Source organism: Anabrus simplex, chromosome 1 (assembly GCF_040414725.1).
Source record: "Anabrus simplex isolate iqAnaSimp1 chromosome 1, ASM4041472v1, whole genome shotgun sequence".
Classification (NCBI taxonomy): domain Eukaryota; kingdom Metazoa; phylum Arthropoda; class Insecta; order Orthoptera; family Tettigoniidae; genus Anabrus; species Anabrus simplex.
In genome coordinates this window covers 1477703854-1477722422 of record NC_090265.1, presented here as the reverse complement: position 1 = coordinate 1477722422, position 18569 = coordinate 1477703854, and the positions used below count along the sequence as shown (strand labels likewise).

The following is an 18569-nucleotide window of genomic DNA, read 5'->3' as shown; positions in this document are numbered from 1 at the left end:
TTCTTATACATCGTTATCCTATTGGAATGAACATTGTGCAATTCATTATTAAGCCTTCACGACAACAGAATATTATATATTAACGCATCACACAAAAAAAAAAGGAAGAATTTTAACGCAAAGTTTTTACTGAATCATCCCATGTGGACAATTTTAATTTTAATGCCAACGGTATTCTTAAGTGCTATGATCAAAACAGTTCCGAATTCTTCACCATTTTAAATGACATATTCGGTTATCCGAATTATTTTAATGTGTTACTTTGTCCTTGTCCTTGTAGCTTTTTCTCAAAAGTTTTTATGGCTGATGATGTCTACAAGGTAGACGAAACATGTCCCGATATAATTAAAAATCATGTAAATATTTAGTTATTAAAGAATCTTGGTATTGTAAAGGTGGAACATTTGACCTAACCTTCAACGTATAAACAACGATCATTACGATTTAATGAAGACAACTGTTAATTCTCATGAATTTTATCATCAAGAATTTAATAAACAATTTAACCAGTTTTTATTGACTATATGACTTGCAACTTTAACAAAATTAGCTAATAATTTATTTTAAATGTCTTTTTATATAAAAGTGTTTTTAATTTGTCTTTGCAATCTAATAATGTATTTTTTTGTATTCTGATATATACATACATTACATACATACATTATCATCATAGACTGTTATGCCTTTCAGTGTTCAGTCTGCAAGCCTCTGAGAATTTACTAAACGTCGCCACAATCCTCGATTTGCAACTAGTGTTGTGGCCTCATTTAGTTCTATACCTCTTATCTTTAAATCGTTAAAAACCAAGTCTAACCATCATCTTGGTCTCCCTCTACTTCTCTTACCCTCCATAACAGAGTACATTATTCTCCTAGGTAACCTATCCTCCTCCATTCGCCTCACATGACCCCACCACCGAAGCCGGTTTATGCGTACAGCTTCATCCATCGAGTTCATTCCTAAATTAGCCTTTATCTCCTCATTCCGAGTACCATCCTGCCATTGTTCCCACCTATTTGTACCAGCAATCATTCTTGCTACTTTCATGTCTGTTACTTCTAACTTATGAATAAGATATCCTGAGTCCACCCAGCTTTCGCTCCCGTAAAGCAAAGTTGGTCTGAAAACAGACCGATGTAAAGATAGTTTCGTCTGGGAGCTGACTTCCTTCTTACAGAATACTGCTGATCGCACCTGCGAGCTCACTGCATTAGCTTTACTACACCTCGATTCAATCTCACTTAGTATATTACCATCCTGGGAGAACACACAACCTAAATACTTGAAATTATCGACCTGTTCTAGCTTTGTATCACCAATCTGACATTCAATTCTTTTGAATTTCTTACCTACTGACATCAATTTAATCTTCGAGAGGCTAATTTTCATACCATACTCATTGCACCTATTTTCAAGTTCCAAGATATTAGACTGCAGGCTTTCGGCACAGTCTGCCATTAAGACCAAGTCGTCAGCATAGGCCAAACTGCTTACTACATTTCCACGTAACTGAATCCCTCCCTGCCATTTTATACCTTTCAGCAGATGATCCATGTAAACTACGAACAGCAAAGGTGAAAGATTACAGCCTTGTCTAAGCCCTGTAAGTACCCTGAACCAAGAACTCATTCTACCATCAATTCTCACTGAAGCCCAATTGTCAACATAAATGCCTTTGATTGATTTTAATAATCTACCTTTAATTCCATAGTCCCCCAGTATGGCGAACATCTTTTCCCTCGGTACCCTGTCATATGCTTTCTCTAGATCTACGAAACGTAAACACAACTGCCTATTCCTCTCGTAGCATTTTTCAATTACCTGGCACATACTGAAAATCTGATCCTGACAGCCTCTCTGTGGTCTGAATCCACACTGGTTTTCATCCAACTTCCTCTCAACGACTGATCGCACCCTCCCTTCCAAGATACCAGTGAATACTTTGCCTGGTATACTAATCAATGAGATACCTCGATAGTTGTTGCAATCCTTCCTGTTCCCTTGCTTATAGATAGGTGCAATTACTGCTTTTGTCCAATCTGAAGGTACCTTACCAGCACTCCACGCTAATTTTACTACTCTATGAAGCCATTTCATCCCTGCCTTCCCACTGTACTTCACCATTTCAGGTCTAATTTCATCTATTCCTGCTGCCTTATGACAATGGAGTTTATTTACTATTCTTTCCACTTCCTCAAGCATAATTTCACCATCATTTTCCTCCTCCCCATGAGCTTGGCTGTTTGCAACACCACCAGGATGATTTCCTTTTACACTGAGATGATGTTCAAAATATTCCCTCCACCTCTCCAGTGATTCCCTCGGATCTATTATGAGTTCACCTGAATTACTCAAAACACTGTTCATTTCCTTTTTTCCTCCCTTCCTAAGATTCTTTATTACTGTCCAGAAAGGTTTCCCTGCTGCTTGACCTAGCCTTTCCAGGTTATTACCAAAATCTTCCCATGACTTCTTTTTGGATTCAACAACTATTTGTTTCGCTCTGTTTCTTTCATCTACTTACCAATCCCTGTCTGCCTCGGCCCTTGTTTGGAGCCATTTCTGATAAGCCTTCTTTTTACGTTTACAAGCTGCTCTCACTTCATCATTCCACCAAGATGTTCGCCTTTTTCCCATCTTTACACACAGTTTTTCCTAGGCATTCCCTTGCTGTTTCTACTACCAGCATCCCTGTATGCCACCCATTCACTTTCTATATCCTGAACATGCTTACTGTCTACTGTTCGAAACTTCTCACTAATCATATCCATGTACTTCTGTCTAATTTCCTCGTCCTGGAGATTTTCTACCCTTATTCGTTTGCAGACAGATTTCACTTTCTCTACCCTAGGCCTAGAAATACTTAGTTCACTACAGATCAGATAGTGGTCTGTATCATCGAAAAATCCGCGAAAAACTCGTACATTCCTAACAGATTTCCTGAATTCAAAGTCTGTTAAGATATAGTCTATTATGGATCTGGTACCCCTAGCCTCCCATGTGTAGTGGTGAATAGCCTTATGCTTCAAGAATGTATTCGTAACAGCTAAACCCATACTAGCACAGAAGTCCAGCAAACACTTCCCATTCCCATTAGCTTCCATATCTTCCCCACATTTACCAATCACCCTTTCGTATCCTTCAGTTCTATTCCCAACTCTCGCATGGAAATCGCCCATTAGCACTATTCTATCCTTGCTGTTGACCCTGACCACGATGTCACTCAATGCTTCATAAAACTTGTCAACTTCATCCTCATCTGCACCCTCACATGGTGAATACACGGACACAATTCTTGTCCTAATTCCTCCCACTGACAAATCTACCCACATCATTCGCTCATTTACGTGCCTAACGGAAACTATGTTGCGTGCAATGGTATTCCTGATAAAGAGCCCTACCCCAGACTCTGCCCTTCCCTTTCTAACACCCGTCAAATACACTTTATAATCTCCCACCTCTTCCTCATTATCTCCCCTTACCCGAATATCACTTACTCCTAGCACATCCAGATGCATCCTCTTTGCTGACTGATATATTATTGTAATTTATTCTAGCTGATGATGTCCCTTAGGGGAAGAAACATGTACTATTTGTAATAAATTATGTATGTATTGAATTGTAAATATAATTGAATTACTTTTGAATATTCGCTACTTGAAAGGAACAGTAGGCGTAGATTTGCATCCTACAAAGAAGCGGAATAAAAGTTTCAAATAAAGGATCCAGCTTTTCATTAATTCCATTTAAATTGTATTCAAGGTTAGTATATTGATCGTTGTGAATATGTATATTCCCTAAGATATTGAGTAAGGGGTCAATCAATCAATCAATCAATCAATCAATACTGATCTGCATTTAGGGCAGTCGCCCAGGTGGCAGATTCCCTATTTGTTGTTTTCCTAGCCTTTTCCTAAATGATTTCAAAGAAATTGGAAATTTATTGAACATCTCTCTTGGTAAGTTATTCCAATCCCTAACTCCCCTTCCTATAAATGAATATTTGCCCCATTTTGTCCTCTTGAATTCCAACTTTATCTTCATATTGTGATCTTTCCTACTTTTATAAACGCCATTCAAACTTATTCGTCTACCAATGTCATTCCACGCCATCTCTCTGCTGACAGCCAGGAACATACCACTTAGTCGAGCAGCTCTTCTTCTTTTTCTCAATTCTTCCCAACCCAAACATTGCAACATTTTTGTAACGCTACTATTTTGTCGGAAATCGCCCAGAACAAATCAAGCTGCTTTTCTTTGGATTTTTTCCAGTTCTTGAATCAGGTAATCCTGGTGAGGGTCCCATACACTGGAACCATACTCTAGTTGGGGTCTTACCAGAGACTTATATGCCCTCTCCTTTACATCCTTACTACAACCCCTAAACACCCTCATAACCATGTGCAGAGATCTGTACCCTTTATTTACAATCCCATTTATGTGATTACCCCAATGAAGATCTTTCCTTATATTAACACCTAGATACTTACAATGATCCCCAAAAGGAACTTTCACCCCATCAACGCAGTAATTAAAACTGAGAGGACTTTTCCTACTTGTAAAACTCACAACCTGACTTTTAACCCCGTTTATCAACATACCATTGCCTGCTGTCCATCTCACAACATTTTCGAGGTCACGTTGCAGTTGCTCACAATCTTGTAACTTATTTATCACTCTATAGAGAATAACATCATCCGCAAAAAGCCTTACCTCCGATTCCACTCCTTTACTCATATCATTTATATATATAAGAAAACATAAAGGTCCGATAATACTGCCTTGAGGAATTCCCCACTTAATTATTACAGGGTCAGATAAAGCTTCACCTACTCTAATTCTCTGAGATCTATTTTCTAGAAATATAGCAACCCATTCAGTCACTCGTTTGTCTAGTCTTTTTGTGCCAAACTAATAAAACCTTTAAATCTCATTTGATGGCATTTAATCATGGTTGGATTTCTTCATATGTATGTTAATGGCTGAGAAATGGTTATATCTAATAACATTTAAGTATTCTTGATATCCTATTGCAAAGTTTCTCCCAGTTTGTCCAACATAAATTTAAAGGCTGCAATGCAATACAGTAGCATGAGCTGATGTGGTACACGGCACACAGCAGAGGAAATACCCACATGCGAGTTGAATTTCACATTAATTTACTTGACATGGAATAAATGCCTAATTTTATACATATACCTATACCAAAAATACAGTATATCTGTTTACAGAACATCATACTACACAGTACCATTATTTTTCAGTCCAGCTTTGTAATATATTAAATAGATATCTCCTGTCAAATTGTGTATACATTTTTATTGGCACCCTCTGTATATTATATTCCACTCATGGCCAAGTTTTTGCCATTTGTTTTGGAAGACAGATCTGTTTTTAGCAGCTGTGGTAATTCCAGCTCCATATAATACCAGGGCAAATAAAAAAGTAAGTTACACTAGCTCGCCAAAGAGCACGCTGTGTGTTGTGACCGTGGCCAATGCGGAGCAAGCTACAGTAACTGCCGACATGTCCGATAGGAAGGTTGGTGTGGTATCCCATCGTGTTGTGTGTGGAGAGCAGGCTAGGCTCAATGGGGTGTCATGTGGATGTTCACTCCTAATTGGAGATGGGTGCACGATCAGATTTCTGTGGGCTAAACGGCTCAATTGCATGGACATTCATCATGAAATCACTGCTGTATATGGTGAGCATGCAATTTATCGACCAGGTATTGTAAAGTGGTGTAAGCAATTTGACGCCGGACGCACGGATTTCACGGACGAATATCACGAAGGCAGGCTCGCAACATCCAGTTGCATTGCAAATGTTGATCGTGTGGATGGGATCATTAGAGAGAACTGGCGCATAACACTGCAGGAAATTGCTAGCCAGCATGTCGAACATTTCGTATGGCAGTGTGTTCTTCATTGTTCACCAGCACCTTGGATTTTGTACACTGTGTGAAAGATGGGTCCCACGTATGCTCAGCAATGTTCACAAGGGACAAAGTTTCCAGTCATCACTGGCATTTTTGCAATGGTATTCTGTGGAGGGCAACAAGTTTCTGTGTTGAATCATCACAGGGGATGAAATGTGGGTCCACCACTTCACCCCCGAAACAAAGAGAACATCGATTGAATAGGTGCACACCACATCACCATCACGGAAGAAGGCCCGGGTCCAACCTTCAGCAGGAAGGGTAATGGCGACAGTGTTCTTTGACATGCAGGGTGTGGTGCACGTGGAGTTTATGTCAAAGGGCACGACAATCAACTTGGCTTCGTATTGTCAGACGTTAAACCGGTTGCATAAGGCAGTTAAAGAAAAGCATTGGGGAAAATTGAGCGCCAGTGTGATTTTGTTGCATAACGTAACACCTCACCCGGTCTGCCAAATATCCGAACTGCTGCAGCGATTCAAGTGGGAGGTATGGCAACATCCTCCATACAGTCCAGACTTAGTGCCATGCGATTATCATGTGTTCGGTAAGCTGAAAAAGGATCTCGGTGGACGACGATTCCGAACTGATGAGGAGGTGAAAGCAGCTGTCTCCAGATGGTTACATAGCGCTGGAGGTGATTTTTACACATCTGGAATCGAAAAGTTGGTTGACTGTTCAGAGAAATATTCAGTCTCTTGGGGACTATGTGAAAAAGTAAACTTACACTGTGTTCCCATGGATGTGTTGCCTATGTGTTAGTGGTTTCATAGATTGCCATAACTTGGAAGTGTAACTTACTTTTTGATTCACCCTTGTTTAAAGATCCATATTATCCTACTCATCACAAGCTGAACATAACTGATATACAGATAATCTTGTCAATCTTATGTTAATTTTAAGGACACTTCCTCTAAAGCATTACTTTGTCAATTTTATATATTTTTTATCTAAACAGTGTTATGTGGCTGAAGATGTTGATAATATACGAAACATGTACCACTTTTGACCATTAAAAATTGCCTTAAGCAATCATTGTATCGACTAGGTGGAAAATAAATAAATACTTAATTGTGAATCTATTGAAGTGCGATACGGACCATGAAGCTGATTTTATGTAATTTGCATTTGTCACATTTCTTCACGAGCATTCAGTATGTCATCAACAGACCTGGAATCATACAGGGTGTGCACAAAGTCCGTATACCCCTATATTAAATTAAACTCAACTAACATGATATAAAAGTACGTATACTAATTATTTATTTATACTTGCATCTTATATCTTAGGAATCTAAAACATCCATGTGTCCCTCCGTGGTTTCTGCACAGCTGTATATGCCTCCATGTTCTGATGTTCATATTAAGCAACATCCTTTGGGTCACTGTCTGGAAAGCTTTGTGCACCACATTTTTCAGATCATCAATTCCAACGTACTGCTGCTTCCTCGCCTGTTCCTTGATGTAACTTCAGAGTGCATTATAGGGTGTTGTTAGATCAGGGTTCCTTAGTGGCCATGGAGCTGTATCATTGTCCGATCCTTGATCAATCCAGCGATTCCCAAAGACTGCGTTCAGACTTTGTCGAACAGCCACTGCGAAGTGAGCCGGCGCTCCATCATGTTGCAACCAAACAACGTCTTAAGATTTCTGCATTTTTCTGCTGCGGGATGAACCAGTCATTAATCATCTCGAGGTAACTGTTCTGATCAGCAGAACAACAACAAAAATATAGGCCAAACAAATGCGTTTGTGTCATTCCAGTCCATATCATGACATGAGGTGGGTTTTGCTCGGTTTCTTGGAAAAAATGTGGATTTTCTTCTCCCCAAAAGTAAACATTGTTACTATGGGAACTGCGATAAATCGCACATTCGTCAGTAAATATGACTTCTGCCTTCTGAGCCATTGTTGGGAATTGGTGCAGCATCCGACCACAAGCATCAACACATCTTTCCAAATTATAATCTGATAATTCTTTGACACTCAATGGACACCAACACCTCATTTTCAGATCCACTTTGATGTGTTTCCTCATGGTTGATTCCTGTATCCCCAACTCTGACGCACGTTTCCGTATGGTTCTCACCAGAGATTGTTCGATAAATTTTTCCAAGTCAGCACAAAGTTCAAGTCTGGTGGATGGTCTTCCACTTCTTGGCGCAACGCGAATACTGCCCGGCAAAAAGGCTCTCTTTTCCCACACTAACGTCTTCGTTGTCGGTGCTGCTTTCACAAACTGCGCAATGAAATCGTCCCATCATAAGTTATGAATTTCATTATGGTCCATATTGACAATTGATCATCCCTCACATTTGTAATTGATTTGCCACTAATTTTATGCTCATGAATCCACACAGTGGCCATCAAACGTTCCTCAATCGTATAATCACTTGTATCAACCATTCTTTCAATATCTTGGTACCAACTGCCATCAACAATCAAAGTCGATAACAGTGGGTATCTCACAATAGAAATAATAAATAAATAATGAGTAGGGGTATACGGACTTTGTGCGCACTCTGTACATGGTAATCTTTATAAAGAATTGTCGTGGTTTACTTATTTTATTCAGTGCATTAGTATACTTAAATCTGGTCCATTTTGCTTAAATAGTGTTTGCAGAGAATATGATGTGGCTTTTATTTTGTTAGTTTCCTGATTATGAGGTAGAGACTTGAAAAGTACAGGCTGGTCCATTCATATTGTGATGTTGTAATGTTGCTATGGATATATTTATTAGCTGCAATTGAAAAAAAAAAAAAAAGGTTTGAAAACATTCAAATGCTACCATAGGTAAACCTGTAAACTCTCATGGACTGTTAGGTGAGACTCAAGTTCTATAAAGACACTTACTATATTCTGAAACATAAAATCATTAAGGTTTTGACAAAAATACTGCATGTTTGTTAACCTAAAATTTAAGGTAATTGACAGAGGTGCATCATTAAGAATATTGCCTCCTGCTTAATTTAACATGATTACGTATAAAACATATTCTCTACCAGTCATCATGTATAATTTTCAACAGCAGCCTTAACTGGACTAGGCCATAGTCACTATTAGGCAGTTGAAATGAAATTTGACTATTCATATCTCCAGAAGGTAAGAAGAGAGAAAATTAAAACTGTGATGTTAGCAAAATCTTGTATGAAAACTGTTTTCAGGCTGCCTATCATCTAAAGCCAGTTTAAAGAGACCTGGAAAGACATAGAAGAGCCAAGCCAAGTGAAAATTTTATAATAAAAATTAGCACAATGAAAAGGATACATATATTTGGAAGTGGCTCATAAAAAGAGCAGATGGTTTATTGGAGTGGAAATGTGTTAATGAATCATTCATCAGATTGTTGTTGTCATCTAAATTCCGTGGGTCAGTAATGTGAAAGAAAATGTTATATGTGTAATGGAAGGACAACCAAGTACATGGCTATATGTATCAGAAATAAACTTTCGAAGTAGGATATTAATACGTACTAAGGATAAACAAAACATATCGGTATGAGTTGTGGGAATAACAGCGAGGTGAAACAAGAATAAACATGGAGACAAAGGACAAGGATAAACTCCACATACAATACCTTCAGAACCTACTGTCTTCATAAATGTTTCCAGGTTTCCATACTAATTCCTGATTTGAGCTTGGAAGAATAAAAAAAATGGTACATGTTCGGGAATTTATTTGGGATTTTTCTAAGGTTTCATTATATTCAATTTATGTCACATATTTTTATATTATATAGTTATTATCTTTTTTTTTTTTTGCAACTTGCTTTACGTCACACCGACACAGATAGGTCTTATGGTGACGATGGGACAGGAAAGGCCTAGAAGTCGGAAGGAATCAGCCGTGGGAAATGGGAAACCATGGAAAACCATCTTCAGGGCTGCCGACAGTGGGGCTTGAACCCACTATCTCCCAGATCCAAGCTCACAGCTGCACGCTCCTAACCACACTGCCAACTCGCCTGGTATATAGTTCTTTTGATGGACAGAGGCTATAATGACAATTTTAATTATTTATTTATTTTTTAAATAGGGAGATCATTGTAAGTATGTCTTGTTGAAGTTTCATAGAGTCATGTAGTTAATATTACTTTTTACAATTAATATTATTTGGTTTCTTTTAGGATTTGTCAGGAGTAGAGAATGTGTATACTCAACACAATCCTTTACTGAAGGAGACCTTGGAAGATTTGATTAAAGGAAAGTTGAAAGAAAGTTCCTTCCCTTATTTAGGCAAGGAACAGATTAGAGGAAGGTAAGAAATAATTTTTTGATAGATTATATAATTATGTTTCAAAAAGTGTTTATCCTGTCAGACTGTGTGCTGAGAAAGATCGATACCTAATAATGAAAACATTTAACAACAGATTATACCTGTTGTTAAATATTTTATTTTTCTAAATTTTATGTAATCATAAATTAGTCTTGACAGACTAAAGAACCTAACAGTTATTTATTGTTGACATGGTACAAAGAAAGCAGAAGAAATGTATGAGATTGTTAGTGTAGACTCATTCAAGGCAAATATTTGTATATTAGTCATGAATTTAATCTGTGAAGGTAAACATCATCATCCTGTCATTTACTGTGTGATTACGTACGTATTGCAATAAACTTTTACCACTGTAGAACCCTCCTTAGTCAGTCTACCGACCCGGGCATCCTACTCTTAAAACAGGTCGTAAGAGGGCTAAGAAGCCGACACTTTTCAAACATCAAGGCCCTTGATTAACTTATGACCTCTTTTGACTGGTAAAATTACTTACTGTTTTCGCCTTTTCCAAATTCAAGTAAATTCTCACAAACTATCTAGAAATTTTGTTTCCTTCAAAGAGATATTGTACCTCATTTTCTTTTTCTTTCCAAAGTTTACTCTGATCCATTTTATAACTAACAAATTAGAGAAGAATATTTCTTCTCTGACATGGGGAAGAATACCGCCTCCATGACAGATTGATTTTCCCCACTGGTGCTGTACAGTGGAGATTTTGTGACTCTTCAGGTATTGGAAATTCTAAGTTCCCATGGAGGGAATTAGATATTTTTCCACCAATAGAGCATATCAAAAATCAGATAAAAAATTAGATGTATGGCTTTTCAGGCGTTTGCTCTATTAGCCAGCCATCAGAGTGGGATGTGTCAGATGATGAGTCTAGTGTCAGACCTAAGACGAAACGCTGGTTAATAGAGCAAATGCCTGAAAAGCCATACATCTAATTTTTGATCTAATCTTCAGGTAATCTCAGAAACAGATGAGTAAAAGGGCATAGTTTTCACCTGGGGACTCTCGTGTACTCTCTCAAAAATATAAAAATAAAAATTCAAGAGCAATCATGTCTCTGCATGTAGTGCTGCCATATGATGATATGCCATAGACTTCTTCAAAAACGTTATATCCCTTCCTCTGAAGTTCGTCTACGATTAAAGATCTTACTCGATGGTGCCGATAATTTCTCAGTACTTCACCATGCGGGCACAATCCCAGGGCGTGAGCCACTGTTTCTTTCTTTCTGTGGCATTGCCGACAAAGGTTATCATCCAGATATTAACCTGACACAGTACTTTTTGTGAGGGCATTAGCTGTCATTTTAAGTGCATCCCATCATTTACTATGGTAGAGGCCGTCATGGTGTTCCTTGTAAAGTTTCAGCTCCTATTTCTTTGTGGGTAGAGTGTACCGTAGGTCATTTCGCAGTATCAAAGCTCTTGATGTATTTTCCTTGTATAAGTGAGACTGTTTTGTTGATTGATAAGTCTGTCATCATCAGCGATGTTAAAAAAATGTAGATAAGTTGAAATTTCATCTAATGGCTCCTGACTGGTGTAAACATATTCATGGGCAGCTCGGATTAGAACATTGCAAGCATTAATGTGTTGGAATGCTTCTTCCCATGATGCTTTGAAATGCTCTAGACCTTGACGTTTTCTTTCAGAATATATCGTACAATCTGGGATGCCAGTAGGCAACTGTAAAATTACTTTCAAGGAGCTTCATATTACTTTATCAGCATCATTGATAAAACTTGAGGTTATACATGTCAGTTGAGCAGTCTGAAATGGTTAGATAAGTGCAGGACTTACCACTGTATTCACAACAAAATATTTCTGATCAGGTTTGAGTATAGGAGAAGATGTAAGCACATCTAACTTTCAATGTAGGTTTCTCATAACCAAATTTGCATCGAAGTTAATTGTATCAGTGAAGGGAATGCCAAGGTAGCAAAACTGTTCATCTTGTTTAATAGTTTTAGTCACCATGTTTTCCTTGACTTACCAGGGCCTTTCAACAAGTTTTCCCTTTATCAAAACATACTCAGACTCATTTTCTGAAGTTTATTTCCAGGTCTATCTTCCGAAACAGCCGTAAGGCTATTTGGGTTAGTTCACATGGTGTCTTTACAAAGGAAATTTAATGTGTCCTCCTATTCAATACATACACATTCGTGCAGTTAGGGCTGCACAGCTGTGAGTTTGCATCCAGTAGATAGTGGGTTCGAACCCCACTGTCCGCAGCCCTGAAGATGGTGTCTGTGGTTTCCCATTTTCACACTAGGCAAATGCTGGGGCTGTCCCTTAATTAAGGCCACGACTGCTTCATTCCCATTCCTTTCCTATCCTGTAGTCGCCATTAGACCTATCTATGTCAGTGCGACGTGAAGCCAATAGCAAACATTTCCTTTGTAAAGTGAAAACCGTCAATACGGAATGATTCTAATATCTTCACATGCTGTCTCTCAATTCTTTCCATTGATAATGGTGTCATCACCGAACCCCCTTATAGTGACAGTCTATCAGACATAAGTTGTACCCCATATTTCGACGCAAGACTTTTCCCATTTAATACATCAAAACATAACTGCTTGCCAGATTGTATAACGTTGGTGACAGGGGAGAGAACCTTCCATGGTACCTCTTTGTATACAGATGGATTTAGGTTTTTGTTTTTTTGACCCTCTACTTGCATACCATTATGTAATTCTATTTCTTTAGCTGGACCTTCTTTTGTGAATAGTGTTGAGTTTAAATGTACGTGACCTATGCTATCAAAAGCTTCTGATATATCAGTAAGACTATTGTTGTATCTTGATTTCACTCTTTTGTTGATTTTAATAATCTTGCAAGAATGGATGAATTTACAAGGGGCATTGGTTGACTGCAGAATCCAGTGATCTTCGTTGAAGCTAACAAAAGAACGCAGTTGACTACCTAAAATTCTTTCTATTATTCCTGATGATGGAGTATATTGTAATTGGTGTCAAGTTTGACAGCCTATTAGTCTTGCCCTTCTTGTGTAGGTCCTAGCTGTTTTAAAACATGTTGGTACTTTCTCTGTTGATAATACAGTATTTTACTAGCACCCCCTCGTGGTGGGGGATGCAGACAAAGAATAACCCCACGGTATCCCCTACTATCATTAGGATCAGTTTGGTGGACCTCTGTATCTCCATACTTAGCTACTAAGTTACTGCAATGAATTTGTGAATGTGGGTGATTAATGTCAATACTTAAACTGCTCTTCCCTTTCAAGAAACCAGAAACCACTGCAATGAGTACAGTTTACCTCTAACGGCATGCCTCTTGAGACTTTCGGGAACATAAGAATGCTTCTTACGTCACAGTTACGCGGCACACTGAGAACAACAAGCTTTGAAATCTTCCCCAATGGAACAACAACCCGAGTCATGAATGGCAGTTTGGCCTTCTGTTCGCAGGGAATAATACATGAACAAGCTGGAAGGTCTGCAACATCATGTTTAACCCACGAAGAAACATCCGTCATTTTATTTAAGTCTAATAATTTGACTGGCGTGAATGCAATACAGTACTTTTAGTGCATATTGATGGCTACCAAGAGGAAATCATGGGCCTGGGAATATTTCACGGATGTCCCAGAAAATAAACTGCAACATTGTTTTTTGTTCCCTTTTGTAGTATTTGTGAATGTGCTGTTACATGTTAGTTAAATGTTACGCGTCAAAAATTATTCGTTATCTTTCTGTTCCCCCCTCCCCAGCTAAGTAGTTATAATCATCTATACAAAGTTTGTAAGAAAGACAAGGCTATTTAAATGGAAGAGAAACAGACAACTTTATTCAATGGAAAACAATACATTTGTTTGTTGTTGTGCCAGTAATTTATTAAATAAAGTGCAATAAACATTCTGGCACAGAATGATTTAGTATCGTGTGAATGCCCAGTGTCAAAGTTATGCTTGTTTAAAGAAGTGCCAACACTGGAAGTGTTTAAGTGGTGAGAAATTGTGGTGCAGGTATTATTTGCGTCAGTGCTCCTGATGTACATAAATCTGGAAGTTGGTATTCTTCTGCCCACTCTTTTGGCAAATTTGTTACTGCCAAAAACTTTCTTCCTGGAGTGCAATTACCAATTTGCTCTGTTTCTTCAATAATGTGGAGCTGTTCTTTAGCCATGAATGACCCATAATGAGAACTTACACCAGCCATCCTAAACATGTGCATCTATGTTCTGTTCATGCAGTCTGTTAAGTAAGGTTATGTGTGTCATCATTCAGGACAGAGCGGAACCTGACCGCACACATTTCAATCAGTCAGTGGCAATGTGATGCTCCCTTTCCTGTTCTATTCCTTTCATTCTGACTATTCATTGGACCAGCCAACTATGGTGCTGCTTACAAAGAAGGCTTGTTTTCTCACTGCTAATTCACTTATTCTGTTAACGGGGTTTACTTTAAGTGATACTACGCAAATTACACTATACATATGCTCTATGCTTCTTGCTTTTGGCAGTAACAAAGTTGCTAAAAGAGTGGGCAGAAGACCAACTTCCAGATTTATGTACATCAGGAGCACTGACGCAAATAATACCTGCACCCCAACTTCTCGCCACTAGATTTAGGAAACAATAAGTGAGGATGATTTGTGTATACACTATATATCAATTTAGTTGTCATCTACTAAGTAATTCATTGTAAATGGTTGTCTTGTTTTGGTTCATATTATTTGCTAATGTAATATCTATGTTGAACACTATTAATCTTACAATCTTTTATTTCAGGCCACAGGATATCATAGTATTCATTATTGGAGGTGCTACATATGAAGAATCTCTGACTGTTTATCAAATGAACAAAACTTTCCCAGTTAGAATTGTTTTAGGAGGTACTACTATTCACAATTCAGCAAGCTTTCTGGAGGAAGTTCAAGCAGCTACACAGGGCATTTCTAGACGATATGCTCGTAATCTCTGAAGACGATGGAATAGAAGTGAAATATAATATGGTTTTGCTGTATATTTATTGTGAAAGAGAAATTTATTTAATGTTAAAATATAAAATTAAAAAAAAGTATAGGTGTATTATTTATTCAATTAATTAATAGTGTACAAATTCCTGTCTTCTAAGTTTCACTGCCAGTCTCAGGTTCATCCTTGACTTTGACCACGTGAAAGTGGCTGAAGTATGAGCGATGCTATAGTCCATTTTGGTTGAAAGCGTCCTGCGCGAGAAATGGTTGCGCATGCAGCGGTGGGAGCTATCGTCCCCCCACTCCTACAGCAGGTCCAGTCGCCAGGCTAGCGCTGAAGTGAAAACGTCTCTCAAGCGGCGTGTGTTGTTACGTGCGGGCTAAGTTGAAATTACTGAAGTGGCGAGCATGGCTTCTAGGTCCTCTTCTAAATCTGCGAGACTAGGCACGTGAAAGTGTTTATACAATGAGTGAACATATGAAACATATCATCCAGATGTCAATCACACTGAGTCCGTTCGGGGAGATTTCAAAGGAGAGGTACGTGATAAGTATATATTTCAATTAATAGTAACACAGCACAATTAGTTTTTAGCATAAAAATGTGTGCCATAGCATCTCTAATGCCTTCACTGTTTATAAATGAGGCGCTCCTATTCCCAATATAAATAAAAATGATTATTCTGTACGAAATATTTATCTGTCTTATAGATCTCTCGTGACTTGACAGCAGACACACTCGACAAAAAGGAAGCTCTTTGCAGATATTGCTTGCACAGTATTCGCAAGACAAACGGAATAATGTCGCGACCACGTAAAAGACATTGAGCAGGAATACTGGGAGCGTGACACCACCATGCATAAGGAATTAGAATTAGACCAGTCCGACATCAACCTCGGTGAAACTTCAGACGGCACTGATTCAGACGAGAGTGAAGATTATTCTGAATAATTTGTAAATAAGATCCCTGAACTCCGAATATTAAACAAACGTGATCATAGAACACGTAAGAAGTCCGATAATATTTTTGCTCTGATTTTATGAGACAGATTTATATTGTCTATTGTTCCGGAGCATTTTGTTGCTGTTTTAGTTGCTGTTGCTGTAGGAGACCTGTTCTCTCAGTCATAACAATAGCAGGTTATTCAAAAGTATTATTATATTTCTTCTGATGGACAAGAAAAGTAGACATTGTTATTATGAAAGTATCTGAAATATTTCTACTAAAGCTTCTTCTCTGCATTTTCCTGACAAATTTGCATTAATTAATCTCTTTTATACGTATTTCACTAGAAATCACGTTAAGTAGATTATATCTCCGGGCTGTCAGTGGAAACAACTTCCTCCTATTCGTTAGGCGATTGATGAGCTGATAGCGCGTACCGATGCGCCTTTCCTTGGTATACAGTACAGTTTCAAAGGAACTTCCTTTATTCGCAGTATTATCAGTTGCAAGTTGCTGTCTTATGTTCAATTGATTTTCTACTAAATGGTTCAAACCTTTCAATTTTATATTACAGTCATATTCGTAAGTATGTATAATAATAAAAGGCACAAGAATAAATTAAAGGCTACAGAGTGCCAAAATATTGACCTCCTCTTTTACTATACACTGAGATTTATTTCACGTTGTATCGAAAGCATCATCCGATATGAATTCTTTTAGGCATGACCCTCTGATTTCTTGATGTCACCAACATTTAGGCTACTACGAAAGTTACGGAGTATTTCCGTACTGGAATAAAACTGAAATTTTAGAATGTTATACTCAAAGGCCTGTGTAATTAATTGACAAGGTTTAACGCAGACAATCGAAATGTAAGACTCGATTTGTACAATGTACGGTACTATTTTATTTTCACTAGTTTATCATATTAAGTAACTGCTAAACCTTTGAGTTAGTGTGATGTATGTACACCGATGTGCCATTGCATAATGCCCACCCCGACCCGGGAACGTTTCGCGCCTAAGCTTTCCACACTACTTCAGTCAGTTCCCAGGGCTACATCCGCTGCCTGAACTCGACTGTGTCAGCTGGAGGAAAGGTTCTAGTTCTTCCCCCACCACCAGAGCGAACGCTCCCATAGTTCCTCGCACTCGAGGCCAGGCCACACCTCCGGTCGTCCAGAAAGACGCTTACTACGAAGATGGACTATAGTAACGTCATTTCTTATACAGCCAGTCTCTGTTATGAATAGTGTGGAAATATCGCTCATAGGGCCGGTGGGTGTGTGTATTTTAGTGCGCTTGGCAGATTTTTATACAGAGACATTATTTTATCCATTCGGGGGATTCTCACTCTCCCATTCACTTGAACTGTGAGCCTGTCTCCCACCAAGCAATTTGCCCGTATGCGCTTCTTGGCGCCACAAGCTCTCCTCATACGCAGTCTGCTGAGAGCTTTATCAGTGTAAGGTACAGTTTAGTCAAGTGTTCACGTGTTTAGTGCTCAGTGTTTTGTTCCAATGCCATTTTCATTATGCGAGCATGTGTATATACATAACACCTTCATAAAGTACAGGAAATATTATGCAAAAACACGCACTAGCCGAATTACGGCAAAGTACTTGGTGGGAGACATGCTCACAGCGCAGGCGACCGGGCAAGTGAGAATCCTCCAAATGGATAAAATAATGTCCCTATATTATAGCAACTTCTGGGTCAGTGTGGAAAGGAACAGGAAGCTGCATTATTTCTCATTGTATTGTTGGATGCGCATGTGAATGGTCGCCTGTTGAGAGTGCTCTAACATTACTGTAGTGATGAAGTAGTTAAAACCTATTGAAATTGTTTAATTTTTTGCGTGTGTGATCCATTCAGTGCTATTTATATACAGTATTGGTATTTAGTGCTTGTTGGTAGAATTTGGGAGTAGTGACATTTATTTGAATTTTATAACAAGTAGTTCAGTTGGTGTTCATTAGATTATGGTTTCTAGGTTAAGTAGGCTAGCTAGATGTACCATGTTTTGAATTTAGGTATTTTTTTTTTTTTACGTCGCACCGACAGATATGTCTTATGACGACGATGGAATAGCAAAGGCCTAGGAATTAGAAGGAAGCAGCTGTAGCCTTAATTAAGGTACAGCCCCGGCATTTGCCTGGTGTGAAAATGGGAAACCACGGAAAACCATCTTCAGGGCTGCTGACAGTGGGGCTCGAACCCACTGTCTCCCGATTACTGGATACTGGCCGCACTTAAGCGACTGCAGCTATCGAGCTTGGTGAATTTAGGTTTAGGAAATACTTTAGATAATAATATTAAATTTTTTAAAAATCTTTAAATATCTGTAAGTTTGTTGGTATAATACTTACAAAGGCAGATTATCATAATTTTTCTGGTGCCGGTTTTCTGTATAGATAACCATTCAAACTATTGCAAAGATAATAATTTATTAAATTAAA

At 38.4% G+C, this 18569-nt stretch overlaps 1 protein-coding gene across 2 annotated transcripts in view; it reads left to right on the top strand.

Moving 5' to 3' along the window:
- The window catches only part of Vps45 (vacuolar protein sorting 45), a 189296-nt gene extending 174030 nt beyond the window's left edge, over positions 1–15266 (top strand). For both annotated transcript variants that reach the window (XM_067137958.2, XM_067137957.2), the window contains exons 11-12: positions 10068–10198; positions 14977–15266. In XM_067137958.2, coding sequence (XP_066994059.1) covers positions 10068–10198; positions 14977–15169 — 324 coding nt within the window. In that variant the 3' untranslated portion in view covers positions 15170–15266. The remainder of the gene's footprint in view (positions 1–10067; positions 10199–14976) is intronic.
- Positions 15267–18569: the final 3303 nt, after the last annotated feature.